Source organism: Mesoplodon mirus, assembly GCF_964341445.2.
Source record: "Mesoplodon mirus genome assembly, chromosome: 8".
NCBI lineage: Eukaryota > Metazoa > Chordata > Mammalia > Artiodactyla > Ziphiidae > Mesoplodon > Mesoplodon mirus.
In genome coordinates this window covers 113,118,174-113,135,158 of record NC_138984.1, presented here as the reverse complement: position 1 = coordinate 113,135,158, position 16,985 = coordinate 113,118,174, and the positions used below count along the sequence as shown (strand labels likewise).

Below are 16,985 nucleotides of genomic sequence, written 5' to 3'. Positions count from 1 at the left end.
CTTTCTCTCTCTCTTCTCCTTCTGGGACCCCTATAATGCGAATGATGTTGGGTTTAATGACAGAGGTCTCTTAGGCTGTCTTCATTTCTTTTCATTCTTTTTTCTTTATCCTGTTCCGCAGCAGTGAATTCCACCATTCTGTCTTCCAGGTCCCTTATCTGTTCTTCTGCCTCAGTTATTCTGCTATCGATTCCTTCTAGTGTATTTTTCATTTCAGTTATTGTATTGTTCATCTCTGTTTGTTTGTTCTTTAATTCTTCTAGGTCTTTGTTAAACATTTCTTGCATCTTCTCGATCTTTGCTTCCATTCGTTTTCCGAGGTCCTGGGTCATCTTCACTATCGTTATTCTGAATTCTTTTTCTGGAAGGTTGCCTACCTCCACTTCAGTTAGTTGTTTTTCTGGGGTTTTATCTTGTTCCTTCATCTGGTATATAGCCCTGCCTTTTCATCTTGTTTGTCTTTCTGTGAATGTGCTTTTTGTTCCATAGGCTGCAGGATTGTAGTTCTTGCTTCCGCTGTCTGCCCTCTGGTGGTTGAGGTTCTCTAAGAGGCTTGTGCAAGTTTCCTGATGGGGGGGGACTGGTGGTGGGTAGAGCTGACTGTTGCTCTGGTGGGCAGAGTTCAGTAAAACTTTAATCTGCTTGACTGTTGGTGGGTGGGGCTGGGTTCCCTCCCTGTTGGTTGTTTGGCCTGAGGCGACCCAACACTGGAGCCTACTGGGGCTCTTTGGTGGGGCTAATGACAGACTCTGGGAGGGCTCACGCCAAGGAGTACTTCCCAGAACTTCTGCTGCCAGTCTCCTTGTCCCAATGGTGAGCACAGCCACTCCCCGCCTCTGCAGGAGATCCTCCAACACTAGCAGGTAGGTCTGGTTCAGTCTCCTATGGGGTCACTGCTCCTTCCCCTGGGTCCCGATGCACACACTACTTTGTGTGTGCCCTCCAAGAGTGGAGTCTCTGTTTCCCCCAGTCCTGTTGAAGTCCTGTAATCAAATCCCATGAGCTTTCAAAGTCTGATTCTCTAGGAATTCCTCCTCCCATTGCCGGACCCGCCAGGTTGGGAAGCTTGACGTGGGGCTCAGAACCTTCGCTCCAGTGGGTGGACTTCTGTGGTATAAGTGTTGTCTGGTTTGTGAGTCACCCACCCACCAGTTATGGGATTTGATTTTACTGTGATTGCGCCCCTCCTACCATCTCATTGTGGCTTCTCCTTTGTCTTTGGATGTGGGGTATCTTTTTTGGTGAGTTCCAGTGTCTTCCTGTCGATGATTGTCCAGCAGCTAGTTGTGATTCTGGTGTTCTCGCAAGAGGGAGTGAGAGCACGTCCTTCTACTCCGCCATCTTGGTTCCTCCCCTGCTTTCGCCTTTGAGTATGATGTTAGCTGGGCATATCGTATATGGCCTTTATTATGTTAAGGTATGTTCCCTCTATACCCATTATTTCGAGAGTTTTTATCATAGATGGATGTTGAGTTTTGTCAGAGGCTTTTTCTGCATCTATTGAGATGGTCATGTAATTTTTATTCTTCAATCAATTAATGTGATGTATCACATTGATTTGCAGGTGTTGAATCATCCTCGCATCCCTGGGATAAACCCCACTTGATCATGGTATATGATCCTTTTAATGTATTGTTCAAGTCAGTTTGCTAGTATTTTGCTGAGGACTTTTGCATCTGTGTTCATCAGTGATATTGGCCTGTATTTTCTTTTTTTGTGTGATATCTTTGTCTGGTTTTGGTATCAGGGTGATGGTGGCCTCGTAGAATGAGGTCGGAAGTGTTCCTTTCTCTGCAATTTTTTGGAATAGTTTCAGAAGGATACGTGTTAACTCTTGTCTAAATGTTGGTAGACTTCACCTGTGAAGCCATCTGGTCCTGGACTTTCGTTCGTTGGGACTTTTTTTGATTACTGACCCAATTTAATTACTGGAAATTGATCTGTTCATATTTTCTGTTTCTTCCCGATTCAGTCTTGGGAGATTGTACATTCCCAGGAATTTGTCCATTTCTTCTAGGTTGTTCATTTTATTAGGCGTACAGTTGCTCGTAGTAGTCTCTTGTGACCCTTTGTATTTCTGTGGTGTCAGTTGTAACTTCTTATTCATTTCTGATTTTATTGATTTGGGCCTTCTCTCTTTTTTTTTTTTTTTTTTTTGATGAGTCTGATAAACAAATTACCAAATTTGTTTATCTTTTCAAGGAACCAGCTCTTAGTTTCATTGATCTTTTCTATTATGTTTTTGTCTCTATTTCATTTACTTCCACTGTGGAGCTTTATGATTTTTCCTTTTATTAACTTTGGGTTTTATTTGTTCTTCTTTTTCTAGTTCCTTTAGGTGTGAGGTTAGGTTGTTTATTTGAGATTTTTCTTTTTTCCTGAGTTAGGTTTGTATTACTATAAACATCCCTCTTAGAACTGCTTTTGCTGTGTCCAGTAGATTTGGTCATTGTGTTTCCACTTTCATTTGTCTCCAAGTATTTTTTTATTTCCTCTTTGATTTCACAGTGACCCATTGCTTCTTTAGTGGCATGTTGTTTAGCCTTCACGTGGTTGTGGTTTTGGCAATTTTTTTCTTGTGGTTGATTTCTAGTCTCTTAGCAGCGTGGTCGGAAAAGATACTTGATATGATTTTAGTCCTCTTAATTTTACTGAGACTTGTTTTGTGGCCTAGTATGTGATCTATCCTGGAGAGTGTTCTATGTGCACTTGAAAAGAATGTGTATTCTGCTTTTTTGCATGGAATGTCCTACATATGTCTATTTAGTCCATCTGATCTAATGTATCATTTATGCCAGTGTTTCCTGATTGATTGCTGTCTGGATGATCTGTCCATTTATGTAAGTGGGCTGTTAATGTCCACTACAATTATCATGTTATTGTCAGTTTCTCCCTCTATGTTTGTTATTATTTGCTTTCTGTATTTAGGTGCTCCTATGTTGAGTGCATATATATTTACAGGTATTGTATATTCTTCTTGGGTTGATTCCTTGATCATTATGTAATGTCCCTTGTCTCCTTTTACAGTCTTTTTTGTCTGAGTTAAGTATTGCTACCCCAGCTTTCATTTCCATTTGCATGGAAAACCTTTTTCCATTTCCTCACTTTCAGTCTGCCTGTGTCTTTGGATCTGAAGTGAGACTCTTAGGAGCGGCATATATATGGGTATTTTTGTATCCCTTCAGCCACTCTGTATCCTTAGATTGGAACATTTAGTCCACTTACATTTAAAGTAATTATTGATAGGTATGTTCTCATTGCCATTTTGTTAATTGTTTGGGGATTTTTTTTAAATTTCTTTTTTGTTCCTTCTTCTTTTGTTCTCTTCTCTTATGATTTGATGACTATCTTTAGTGTTACATTTGGATTCCTTTCTCTTTTTGTGTGTGTGTATCTATTATAGGTTTTTGGTGTGTGATTACCATGAGGTTTGTATATAGCAAGCTAATATATATATGTGATTATTTTAAGTTGCTGATTTCTTAAGTTTGAACACATTTTCACAACCCTGCATTTTTCCTCTCCCCATAACATTTAATGTTTTTGACATCATATGTTATATCTTTTTGTTTTGTGTATATCTTAATTTACTTATTGTGGATATAGATCATTTTACTACTTTTATCTTTTAACCTTCCTGCTAGCTTTATAAGTGGTTGATCTACTACCTTTACTGTATATTTGCCTTTACCACTGAGGCTTTTACTTTTGTAATTTTCTTATTTCTAGTTGTGACCTTTTCTTTTCCAGTTAAAGAAGTCTCTTTAACAATTCTTGAAAAGCTGGTTTGATGGTACTGAACTCTTTAAGCTTTTGCTTGTCTGTAAAACTTCTGCTCTCTCCTTCAAATCTGAATGATAGCCTTGCTGGGTAGAGTATTCTTGGTCGTAGGTTTTTTCCTTCCATCACTTTAAATGCATCATGCCACTTCCTTCTGGCCTGCAAAGTTTCTGCAGAAAAGTCACTTGATAGCCTTATGGGAATTCCTTTGTAAGTAACTTGTTTTTTCCTTGCTGCCTTTAAGATTCTCTCTTTAACTTTTTTTTTTTTTTTTTTTACTTTTGGCTGCATTGGGTATTCATTGCGGTGCGCAGGCTTCTCATTGTGGTGGCTTCTCTTGTTGTGATGCACAGGCTGTAGGCACATGGGCCTCAGTAGTTGTGGCTCGCGGGCTCTAGAGCGCAGGCTCAATAGTTGTGGCGAACAGGCTTAGTTGCTCCACGGCATGTGGGATCTTCCCGGACGAGGGATTGAACCCATGTCCCCTGCACTGGCAGGCAGTTTGTTAACCACTGCGCCACCAGGGAAGTACATCTGTCTTTAACTTTAATTTTTGCATTTTAATTACAGTGTGTCTTGGTGTGGATCTCTTTGGGTTGATCTTGTTTAGAACTCTCTGTGCTTTCTGGACCTGGATGTCTGTTTCCTTTCCCAGGTTAAAGAATTTTTCAGCTATTATCCCTTCAAATAAGTTCTCTGCCCCTTTCTCCTTCTTCTGGGGCCCCTATAGTGTGAATATTAGTACTCTTGATATTGTCCCAGAAGTCTCTTAAACAGTCCTTATTTTTAAATTTTTTTGTTCAGTTTGCATGATTTCCACTACTGTCAGTTCACTGATCCATTCCTCTGTATCATCTAATCTACTGTGAATTCCTTCTAGAATATTTTTTATTTCAGTTATTGTATTCCTCACCTATGTTTGGTTTTTCTTTTTATTTTTTAACTTTTTGTTATGCTTCTCATTGTGTTCATTCTTCTCCCAAGTTTGTTGAGCATCTTTATGGTCATTGCCTTGGAAACTTTACCAGGTAGATTACTTATCTCCACTTTGCTTCTTTCTTCTGGCCTTTTATTGTGTTCTATCATTGGAACATGTTTCTCTGTCACCTCGTTTTGCCTAATTCTCTGTTTTCACTTCTGTTCATTAGGGGGAATGCTTATGTTTCCCAAACTTGAACGAGTGGCCTTATATAAGAGATGCCCTACGGGGCCCAGCAGAGCACTGCCCTCTGGTCACCAGAGCTATTTGTTCTATGGGTGCCCCCTCTGTGGGCTGCATGGACCCTTCTGTTGTGGTGGGCTGACTACTGTGGGCGCAGTGGTACACAGGACGGTCCTCAGCACAGTTGGCTGCCAGACTCGGCCTCAGTTAGGTCTGCCCAGATGCTGGTGGGCAATGCCGGGTCCTGGCACAGCTGGCTGCAGGACCCAGGAGGTCCTGGGGCTGGTGCTGGCCCACTGGTGGGTGGGGTGGGTTGTGGGCACACTGGTGGACGAGGCTTGGTCTTCACATGGCTGGCAGCTGGCCTGGGGGCCCTGGGATTGTTACAGACTGGCTGGTGGGTAGGTAAGCCCCCTGTGCTAATAAGCTAGAGGAGGACTCCAAAATGGTGCTTGCCCACACTAATGTCCTTGTGGTAGAACATGCTCCCCAAGATGGCTGCCAGCAGCATCTGTGTCCCCAGGATGAGACCCAGTTACCTCCTGCCTCTCTGGGAGGTTCTCCAAGATCAGCAGGTGGGTTTGACCCAGGCTCCTTTCAAATTAGTGCTTCTGCCCTGGGTCCCAGAGCATGTGAGATTTTGTGTGTGCCATTTAAGAGTGGAGTCTGTATTTCCCACAGCCTTCTGCGTCACCTGAATATAAGTCCTACTAGCCTTCAAAGCCAAACATTCTGGGGGCTTGTCTTCCCAATGCAGGACCCCCAGGCAGGAGAGCTCAACAGGGAGCTCAGACCCCACACTCCTTGGGAAGAACTTTTCCAGTTATAATTATCCTCCTATTTGTGGGTCACTGACCTGGGAGTGTGGGTCTTGACTATACCATGTCTCCACCCCTCTTAACCATCTCATTGTGGTTCCTTCTTCACATCTTTAGCTGCAGAAGATCTGTTCTGCTAGTCTGCAGAGCATTCTCACTGATAGTTGCTCTGTAAATAGTTGTAATTTTGGTGTACCCGTAGGAGGAGGTGAGCGCAGGTCTTCCCAAGCTGCCATCTTGGACAGTCTCCTGTATCATCTAGATGTTAAGTTCCAGGGCCCTAACTTTTAGCAGCAGTCTTCTTTTTTCTTTAATGCTATTAGTGACTTCAGTTAAAACGTGATATTAGCTGATTGATAGGTTATGTTTTAGCCATTAATGCTAATTTTTTAGCTCAGTGATTACCTCAATTAATGAGTCTTCTAGGTGTCAAGCTCCCTTATAGCAAAAAACTGAACAAAGGGTAGGGGAGTGGCCTCATCCAGGTCCTCTTCCCAGGACCATGTGCTGCTTTTGTGCATCACCACGTAGCTGCAGGGCGGTAGTCCTGGTCCTTGGCAAGGTAGGGAGGTCTGCAAGGGTACTGTGTGTGCTCTTGCTTTTACTGTACATAGTTCTCTCCTCTTTCACTGGTAACATTCACCTGTTTCAGGTGTACAAAGTCCTTCCAAAATAAGCAATCTGATGTTAGCAATTATTACTAAATAATAGATTTATATATTGGGAGTTATTTTCTTCAAGTATTTACATTTTAGACTACTCTTCTCTATGGAATGAAAATGTTTTGTTGTTGTTGTTAAAGGAATTTAACGCACTTCTAAGCAGAGAATTCGTGATATAGTGCCTTATCATTCCCAGGAAAGTTTACCAAGTGTCTGCTGTGTCCCTGTCATCACTGGGTGGTAGGAGTACGGAATAAACAAGACATGATCATCACTACCCAAGTAGTTGTGAATAGCTATTTAATTATAATTATGATAAACACTATGAAGCTGTGCATAAAGTACTACAGAACATTTAATAGGGAGAGGTAACCTGAGACTTCCTTACCTTCCTTGATTTTAATTCACCTCCTCTCTCCTTTCCATGCATAGTTTATGATTATTTGCATATTTGGAGTATTTTTCATTTTTGGCAGCTTTTTAAATGTGATTTTTAAAATACAATTTAAGTTTTAAAAAACTTAGAAGTTGAAGAATACTAAAAGGAACTCCTGTGTACTTTTTGCTTGGGTTCACCAATTGGTGTCCTTTGATCTGGAACATTCCTCACCCTTTCTTTTTTTGACCGTGACATTATTGAAGAGAGCAGGCTAATTATTTGGTAGCTTTTCCCTCAGTTTAGGTTTGTCTGAGATTCCTCATTATGATTCAGGTAGTGCATTATTTGACAGGTTCCTTATCTGTACACATTTGAACTGTAAAAACAAGTTTAGAGTTTGAGATTATTTAGGTATGATTTGTGTTTTCTTAAACCAGGAAAAAAAGTTGAGGACATAACTGTCATGGGGTTATCTTTTCTTTACTCAAACTAGTTTAGAAAGCTCTTACCAACCTCAGTGATTCATATTTTTCATTTCTTGTTTTAAAGACAGATGCACATTATTCCATATTGTCACTTCTTCTATGTCTGTCTGATTCTCCTTCAAACAGCAATTATGTGGAAACACCAAGAGATAAAGAAGTGGGTACGTTACCAAATGCTTTTCATATATAACAAATAAAAGAGAAATTGGTTTTATGACTTAATTACCAGACTTTGAGATTTTATAAAAAGTTGTAAAAAGCAATCTGAAACTAAAATATTTCAGTTGTCTTAAATGCAATTGTAGTTGTAAATTTTCTTTTAAAATATGAGTTCTGACTTTGTAAGTTAAACCTTCAGTTATATAAAGAGAAAAATCACTTTTGAAGATAAAGAAATTAAAATTTTAAATGTATTAGAATGTCAACTTATTGAGTGTTTCAATATTTTTGAACTTTCATTTCCCAAGTTATTCTGAGTTTTGTTAGACTTTTTACTGTAATTTAGGGGTTTTTTCCCACATATTTTTGATCAAGCTGATGAAATTCTTCTGCTATATTTTAGAAAAGAAAGATGATTTCGACTGGGGAAAATACTTGATGGAAGGTGAAGAAATTGACCTTGGCCCAAATGTAGACACACCAGTAAGTAGCAGTGGTTTTGCTACTGAAAACATAAATACATGCCAAGTTATTTAGATGATTTTTATGGGTCCTGTGCCCTACAGCAACTTATCTAAAACAGGAACACTCTTTACTAAATTAGAGTGGTTTATTATGGAAGTTTTATTAAGATTTTGCACCCAAACATCGGTACTACAAAGTTGATCAGAAAATATATGTATCCCTTAAGGAGCTGTAAATCTTGGGATTTTGCCACCAAAACTAATTCCATCCTGTAATAGTAACTTTCAAGACATGTAGAAAAAAGTTTCATTTGATAAAGTTTTTGCTTTTCTTCTGAAATTTTCTTGATCTTTTAGTCTAAATAGCTCCAGTTGTTAGGTGCTCTAAGGGCAAGGTGTATTTCCTTCTTTTAATCAGAATTGGTCTGAAGAAAGTGAGGATGAAGATGATCAACAGCCTTTAAGCAGAGAGGACTCTGGGATTCAGGTGGACAGGACACCATTAGAAGAACAAGATCAAAACAAAAAACCGGGACCTCAAGTCAGCTGGAGAGGTAGTGTGTGTTCTTAGATACTGGCATCATTTTCTAACAGAAGAATTCTCTAGAAGGAAAGGCAAGCTTTGACAATCAGTTCTATGTGGTTTAAAATATTGGTAAGCTCTGCCGTCCTTAAAAACAAACCTTTTTAAACCATTAGTAGATCTTTCTTCTGTAGTGCCTAAGAAGTAGCTCTATAGAATTAATGTTGAAAAGGCATTTACAGTGATATTTTGGTCTTTTTTTTAAATATATAGTTCTGAGAACTTTGTTAGTCCTAAATGGTTGTTTCTTTTCTTTTCTTTTTTTGTTTTTTTTTTTTTGAGAAGATTGGCTTTGCTAAAGTTAGTGACTAAATAAAAAGAAAAGATCCTTGCAATTTAATTTTAAATTTGAATGTCTGCTTTTTCAGTTTTTAGTAAAAAAAATATGAATTGGTAGAATGTAGAAAGAGCTGGAAACAACCTTAGAGATTAGAACATCTAATCCTACTTCTCATTTTGTAGGTAAAAAACAAAGGCGTGGTTACAGTGTTTTTCCCACGGTCACAGCCGTGAAGCTAGCCCCAGAAGCTGGGGTCTGTGACCTAGCCCTGTTCATTGTACCTGAACCTTGCCAAATGCACATAAAGTAGTTAAAGCTGATTTAGCATGCTAACGATTTTCTGTTTTCTTTTCTCTTCCCTTTCTTTTTCATTCTTGAACTGGACCTTTAGGGTAGGGTGTAGATTAATCAGCTCAGAGCATGTGAGCAGCAGCAGCAGCCCATGCAGGGCCTTTTGGTTTAGTTTATTTCTTCTCTTCTGCCCTTTCTGATTCTCATTCCCCTCTCCTTTTCTCTGCCAGCCCAGTGACAGGCTCCTGTTCTAATGTATTTGATATCTGTTCTCAAACATGTTGAGTTCTTGTAAAGTACATTGTTTCGGTTGGTTGTATTCCTTTTTTAAAATTACATACTGGTATTGTGCTCTGTGTAAACTCTGTTCTGTTCTTCTTTTCATTTAACTCTGTTTTAATCTGTCCATGTCACTCTATGAATATCTCTCCTGTTGCTCCTAATGGCTGAGTAGGAGGCTGCAGTTTGCAGTCCCTCATGTCTGTAATTGCTTCTCTCGTGGACAGGCCGGAGCTGCCTTCACCCGTTCTCCCTAATGTTATGGACCTGGTCCACAATCTCGTCCCTACTTGATTAGGACCCCCGCTCTGATTTGTCTGCTGTTGTCATTTGTATGTGTCTGACTACTCAGGATAAGTACTTGGGATCCGTCTTGCCCCTCCTACGATGTATCCACTGATATCCCTTGCTCGCTTTTCTTTAGAGTTCCACGTCGTTCTTGCCCATCCCCACACTTCAGAGTTCTTTGTGTATCTAGATAGTAATTCCTAGGTTTTAGACATTGCCGTTTTCTTCCTCTAGTCAGTCACCTGTATGTTCATGGTATCCTTCAAACAGAATCTGTGATTTTTAGAAATATCTTATTGGACTCAAATCTGAATTTTTCATGGTGTGCTTAGAATTGGGGCCTTGATATTTTTCTCTAAAAGAACATGCCCCTGTATTTTCCTTCTGTTTGCTTTTTTAGAGCTTGTGTTTAGCTCTTTAGTGACCACCAGATCCTCTTTAATGTGTGCAGTGAGGTTAAAAGGTCCAGCTTATTTTTCTCCCATGTCATGAGCAGATTTCCCAACAGTCCATTCCTTCCACATTGCTTTGTGGTTCTAACATTGTTATGTATCGATACACTTAGTTATTTCTGAACATTCAGTTCTCTTCCCTGAGTGTGAGTTGTGGAGGAACAGACTTTTTATTTATATGGCTTTGTACTGTGTTTCAACACATGGAAGGCAAGTTTCCCCCTCACCTCCTTTACTGTTTTTCAAAATAGGCTTAGCTATTTGTGGGCTTTTATTCTTCTAAAGACATTTTAGGAGCAGTATGATAAGTTCCTTTTTAAAAATCCAGCTGGAATTTTTATTGGGATTGCATTGAATTTATAGATTTAGCTTGAGGAGATCTGACATCTTTACTATGAAAATACCTGCATTTATTCTAATTTTTTAAAGTCTTACCAGATTTTGGAAATTTTCTTTGTAAAAACCTTAAGTCTTTGTTAATTTCTATGTATGTTAATAGTTCTTATTGTGAGTAGTGTCTTTTTTTGTTTTATTTATTGCTGGAGTAGGTAGGGGAACACTTGTTTTTTATAAATTGTTTTTATATCCAGTGTTCTTGCCAAACTCTCATACTGCTTATATATTGTTGATTCCATTACGTTTTTTGTGTAGACAATCAGTATTGTTTGCAAATATTGACAGTTTTATCTCCTGCCAGTTCTTTTTTTTTTTAAATAAATTTTATTTACTTATTTATTTATTTTTGGCTGTGTTGGGTCCTCGTTGCTGCGTGCGGGCTTTCTCTAGTTGCGACGAGCAGGGGCTACTCTTTGTTGTGGTGCACAGGCTTCTCATTGCAGTGGCTTCTCTTGTTGCAGAGCACGGGCTCTAGGCGCGTGGGCTTCAGTAGTCGTGGAGCATGGGCTCAGTAGTTGTGGCGCTCGGGCTCTGGAGTACAGGCTCGGTAGTTGTGGTGCACGGGCTTAGTTGCTCTGTGGCATGTAGGATCTTCCCAGACTGGGGCTCAAACCCATGTCCCCTGCATTGGCAGGCAGATTCTCAACTACTGTGCCATCAGGGAAGCCCCTCCTGCCAGTTCTTATACCTTATATCTTATTAATGACATGTTAACCCTGTCTCTTTTCTGGCCAGCCCTCTAGTCTGTAGAGGAAGCAGTGGCAATAAGCGTGGGTTTCCTGGAGTGGTTTTTATCCCAAGAGGGTTGCCCCTGAAATTCCTTAATTAAGTGTGATAGTTTTTGGCATAGGTTCTGGATATGTGTCCTTTGTAAAATTAAGACCTTTATTCCTGTTTTTCTAGGAGTCTTTAATTATAAATAAGTATTGAACTTTATCAAGTGCTGTTCTTTATCTGTGAGATAATTCTGTAATTCATCACTTTTACTCTAGTACTTTACTGATAGATTTTTTTGATAGTGAATCATTCTTGAATTCCTGAGCTAAACTTCCTTGATCATTCTGTTATTTTTTTACTATAGTATTGGATTGGGTTAGCCTTTTTTAATTGAGAATTTTTAATCTGTATTCTTCGATGAATTACTTTTTCTATCATGTCTTTATCTGGTTTTAGAAGCAAGGTTATATTGGCCTCATAAAATGTTAGACAGCTCTCCCTTTTTCTGTTTTCTACAACAATCTGTATGAGATAGCTAATCCTTCAAACCCTACTACTAGTCCTGAGGCTTTGGGGGTGCTTGGGAACATCTTAGGTTACCATTTCAATTTCTTTTATGATTATTGAATTATTCAAGTATACTGATTGTGTCTTTTTATTCATGGGTCATTTTAAAATCGAGTAATTTTTTTTTTTTTACTTTCTATCAGTGACAATTAAATTTTGTATGTCTCTCTCTCTTTGTATGTGTGTGTGTGTGTGTATATATATGGTTTTAAGTAAATGATTATATATATAAATGTTGTTGGGTAGCTGTTACTTTAAAGACCCTTTGTCAATTGAATATTTGAATGGAATCATAAGTCCAGATATTGTAGCAAAGCTGATCAAGTATTTTGTTGTTAACTCTTATAACTTAAATGTAAATAAATTCCCTTCCACTAGATGAGTCAGATGCCCGAAGCTGGCTGGAACAACATGTGGTCCGTCAGTACTGGACAGTCAGGTCCTCGAGGTTTCCTCATAGTTTACATTTGCACTCCAATCTAGCTGCTGTCTGGTAAGAAGCTATTTTCCATTTCGTGTGTTGATAGAGGAAACTTGGGTGTTTTAATATTTGGTTTTGAGTTTGACTTAAATCAAATGCTTTCTTGAACTTTTTTTAACAGTTTTCAAAATTGAAGTATTGAATTTACAATGTTGTGTTAGTTTCAGGTGTACAGCAAAGTGATTGTTATACATACATACATTTATATATGTGTGTGTGTATATATAATCCTTTTTCAGATTCTTTTCCATTATGAGTTATTACAAGATGTTTAATATAGTTCCTTATCCTATACAGTAGGTCCTTGTTGTTTACCTGTTTTATATGTAGTAGGGTGTATATGTTAATTCCAAACTCCTAATTTATCTCTCGCCCCATCTCCTATCCCCTTTGGTAAGCAGTAAGTTTCTATTCTATGACTATGAGTGCATTTATATCTTATAAATAAGTTCATTTCTATCATTTTTTTAGATTCTACATATAAGTGATATCATGTGATATTTGCCTTTCACTGTCTGACTTACTTCACTTAGTATGATAATCTCTAGGTCCATCCATGTTGCTGCAAATGGCAGTGTTTCATTCTTTTTATGGCTGAGTAATATTCCATTGTGTGTATGTGTGTGTGTGTGTGTGTGTGTATCACATCTTCTTTATCCATTCATCTGTCCGTCTTTTGATGGACATGTAGGTTGATTCCATGTCTTATCTATTGTAAATAGTGCTGCTATGGACATTGGGGCTCTATTTTTAGTTTTTTAAGGAACCTCTGTACTGTTTTCCATAGTGGCTGCACCAATTTACATTCCCACCAACGGGGGAGGAGGGTTCCTTTTTCTCCAGATCCTCTCCAGCATTTATTATTTGTAGCCTTTTTTTTTTTTTTTTTTTTGCGGTATGCGGGCCTCTCACTGTTGTGGCCTCTCCCGTTGCGGAGCACAGGCTCCGGATGAGCAGGCTCAGCGGCCATGGCCCACGGGCCCAGCCGCTCCACGGCACGTGGGATCTTCCCAGACCGGGGCATGAACCCGTGTCCCCTGCATTGGCAGGCGGACCCCCAACCACTGCGCCACCAGGGAAACCCTATTTGTAGACTTTTTAATGATGGCTATTCTGACTGGTATGAGGTGATACCTCATTGTAGTTTTGATTTGCATTTCTCTAATAATTAGTGTATTGAGCTGTTTTTCATGTGCCTGTTGGCCACTTGTATGTCTTTGGAGAAATGTCTTTAGGTTTTCTACCCATTTTTGGTTGGGTTGTTTGTTTTTTTTCATATTAAGCTGTATGAGCTGTTTATATATTTTGGAAATTAATCCGTTGTCATTTGCATCATTTGCAAATATTTTCTCCCTGTCAGTAGTTTGTCTTTTTGTTTTGCTTATGGTTTCCTTTACTGTACAAAAACTTTTGAATTTAATTAGGTCCTATTTGTTTAGTTTTCTCTTTATTTCCATTACTCTAGGAGACGGATCCAAAAAAATTTGCTGCAATTTATGTCAAAGAGTTTTCTGCCTATGTTTACCTCTAGGAGTTTTATAGTGTCCAGTTTTATATTTAGGTCTTTAATCCATTTTGAGTTTATTTGTGTATATGGTGTTAGAGACTGTTCTAATTTCATTCTTTTACATGTAGCTATCCAGTTTTCCCAGCACCACTTATTGAAGAGACTGTTTTTCTCCATTGCATATTCTTGCCTCCTTTGTCATAGATTAATTAACCATGAATGTGTGGGTTTATTTCTGGGCTTTCTATCCTGTTCCATTGATCTATGTGTCTGTTTTTGTGCCAGTACCATACTGTATTAATTACTGTAATTTTGTAATATAGTCTGAAGTCAGGGAGCCTGATTCCTCCACCTTCATTTTTCTTTCTCAAGATTGTTTTGGCTATTCAAGGTCTTTTGTGTCTCCATACACATTTAAAATTTTCTTGTTCTGGTTCTGTGAAAAATGCCATTGGTAATTTGATAGGGATTGCATTGAATCTGTAGATTGCCTTCAGTAGTATGGTCATTTTAACAATATTGACTCTTCCAATCCAAGAATACGGTATATCTTTCCAGCTGTTTGTATCCTCTTCAGTTTCTTTCATCAGTGTCTTACAGTTTTTGGAGTACAGGTCCTTTGCCTCCTTAGGTAGGTTTATTCCTAGGTATTTTATTCTCTTTGATGCAGTGGTAAATGGGATTGTTTCTTTAATTTCTCTTTCTGATATTTCATTGTTAGTGTATAGAAATACAACAGATTTCTATATATTAGTTTTGTATCCAGCAACTTTACTGAATTCATTGATAAGCTCTAGTAGTTTTCTGGTAGCTCTTTAGGATTTTCTTATATATATTATCATGTCATCTGCAAACAGTGACAGTTTTACTTCTTTTCCAATTTGGATTCCTTTTATTTCTTTTTCTTCTCTGATTGCTGTGGCTAGGACTTCCAAAATTATGTTGAATAAAAGTGGCAAGAGTGGGCATCCTTGTCTTGTGTCTAATGTTAGAGGAAGTGCTTTCGCCTTTGAGTATGATGTTAGCTGGGCTTATCGTATATGGCCTTTATTATGTTGAGGTATGTTCCCTCCATACCCATTTTTTCGAGAGTTTTTATCATAAATGGATGTTGAATTTTGTCAAAAGCTTTTTCTGCATCTATTGAGATGGTCATGTAATTTTTATTCTTCAGTTTATTAATGTGTTGTTATCACATTGATTTGCAGATGTTGAATCATCCTTGCATCCCTGGGATAAACCCCACTTGATCATGGTATATGATCCTTTTAATGTATTGTTCAAGTCAGTTTGCTAGTATTTTGCTGAGGACTTTTGCATCTGTGTTCATCAGTGATATTGGCCTGTAATTTTTTGTCTGTGTGTGTGATATCTTTGTCTGGTTTTGGTATCAGGGTGATGGTGGCCTCGTAGAATGAGGTCGGAAGTGTTCCTTCCTCTGCAATGTTTTAGAATAGTTTCAGAAGGATATGTGTTAACTCTTGTCTAAATGTATGGTAGACTTCACCTGTGAAGCCATCTGGTCCTGGACTTTTGTTCGTTGGAACTTTTTTTGATTACTGATCCAATTTAATTACTGGAAATTGATCTGTTCATATTTTCTGTTTCTTCCTGATTCAGTCTTGGGAGATTGTACATTCCCAGGAATTTGTCCATTTCTTCTAGGTTGTTCATTTTATTAGGCGTACAGTTGCTCATAGTAGTCTCTTGTGACCCTTTGTATTTCTGTGGTGTCAGTTGTAACTTCTTATTCATTTCTGATTTTATTGATTTGGGCCTTCTCTCTCTTTTTTTTCTTTTTTTTTTTGATGAGTTGGATAAACAAATTACCAAATTTGTTTATCTTTTCAAGGAACTAGCTCTTAGTTTCATTGATCTTTTCTATTATGTTTTTGTCTCTATTTCATTTACTTCCACTGTGGAGCTTTATGATTTTTCCTTTTACTAACTTTGGGTTTTATTTATTCTTCTTTTTCTAGTTCCTTTAGGTGTGAGGTTAGGTTGTTTATTTGAGATATTTCTTTTTTCCTGAGTTAGGTTTGTATTACTATAAACATCCCTCTTAGAACTGCTTTTGCTGTGTCCAGTAGATTTGGTCATTGTGTTTCCACTTTCATTTGTCTCCAGGTATTTTTTAATTTCCTCTTTGATTTCATCAGTGAGCTGTTGCAGACTGTGGTTTTCTGGCTTCTGGTGTCTGCCCCCTGGTGGGTAAGGCTGGTCCAGGGGCTTATTCAGGCTTCCTGCAGGAGGTACTGGTGCCTGCCCACTGATGTGTGAAGCTGGGTCTTGTCCCTCTTGTGCGCAGGGTTGTATCTGCGGGTGTGTGTAGAGGCGGCTGTGGGCTCAGGAAGTCTAGGCAGCCTGTCTGCTGAGGGGAGGGGCTGTGTCCCTGCCCAGTTTGTTTCGCCTGTGGCGTCCCCGCACTGGAGCCTACAGCCTACTGGGTGGGACCAGGTCTTGGTGCCAAGAGGTCAGCTTCCATGAGAGCTCACGCAGGTGAATGCTCCCTGATATAGCCACCACCAGTGTCTTTGTCCCCAGGATGAGCCACCAGCCATCCCCCACCTCCCCAGGAGACCCTCCAAGACCAGCAGGTAGGTCTGGCCCGGGCTCCTATCATATTGCTGCCTTTGCCCTCAGTCTCAGTGCTCATGAGATTTTGTTTGTGCCCTTAAGAGTGGAGTCTCTATTTCCCTCCATCCTGTGGAGCTCCTGCAGTCAAGCCCCACTGGCCTTCAAAGCCAAATGCTCTGGGGGCTCCTCTTCCCGGTGCCAGACCCCCCAGACTGGGGCATGCCTCACGTGTGGGAGAACCTCTATAATATAATTATTCTCCGGTTTGTGGGTCACCCACCTGGGGAGTATCGGATTTGATTACATCGCGAGTCTGCCTCTCCTCCCTGTCTTGTTGTGGTTCCTTCTTTAATATTTTCTGGTATGTTTCAGTGTTTCTCATCAGTTTTTCTTTCCACAGTTAGTTGTAATTTCTCTGTGCTCGTGAGAGGATGTGAGCTTAGGGTCCTTCTGCTCTGCCATCTTGGCCACTCTCCTCAGTCACTTGTTCTTCATAACACTTTGCACTTGCCACTTAACCTGTGGTCAGTTCCTCATCGAACTAGCTCCATTTGCCTGATGAGCAGCAAGCCAAATGCTGAAACTCCAAGGTTTGCAGCAGAAAGGGTTTATTCTCAAGGCAGCCAAGTGAGAAGGGAAAACAAATCTCAAACCTGCT

General features: G+C 39.3%; 1 protein-coding gene across 2 annotated transcripts in view; it reads left to right on the top strand.

Moving 5' to 3' along the window:
• TUBGCP5 (tubulin gamma complex component 5) overlaps positions 1-16,985 on the top strand; it is a 54,746-nt gene that overhangs the window by 13,574 nt on the left and 24,187 nt on the right. The window contains exons 4-7 of one of the 2 annotated variants that reach the window (XM_082630340.1): positions 7,351-7,447; positions 7,849-7,928; positions 8,328-8,463; positions 12,141-12,255. In XM_082630340.1, the coding sequence (XP_082486466.1) occupies positions 7,351-7,447; positions 7,849-7,928; positions 8,328-8,463; positions 12,141-12,255 (428 nt within the window). Of the gene's footprint in view, positions 1-7,350; positions 7,448-7,848; positions 7,929-8,327; positions 8,464-12,140; positions 12,256-16,611; positions 16,761-16,985 lie in introns of those variants that run through there. The other variant, XM_082630341.1, reaches the window with a different exon arrangement.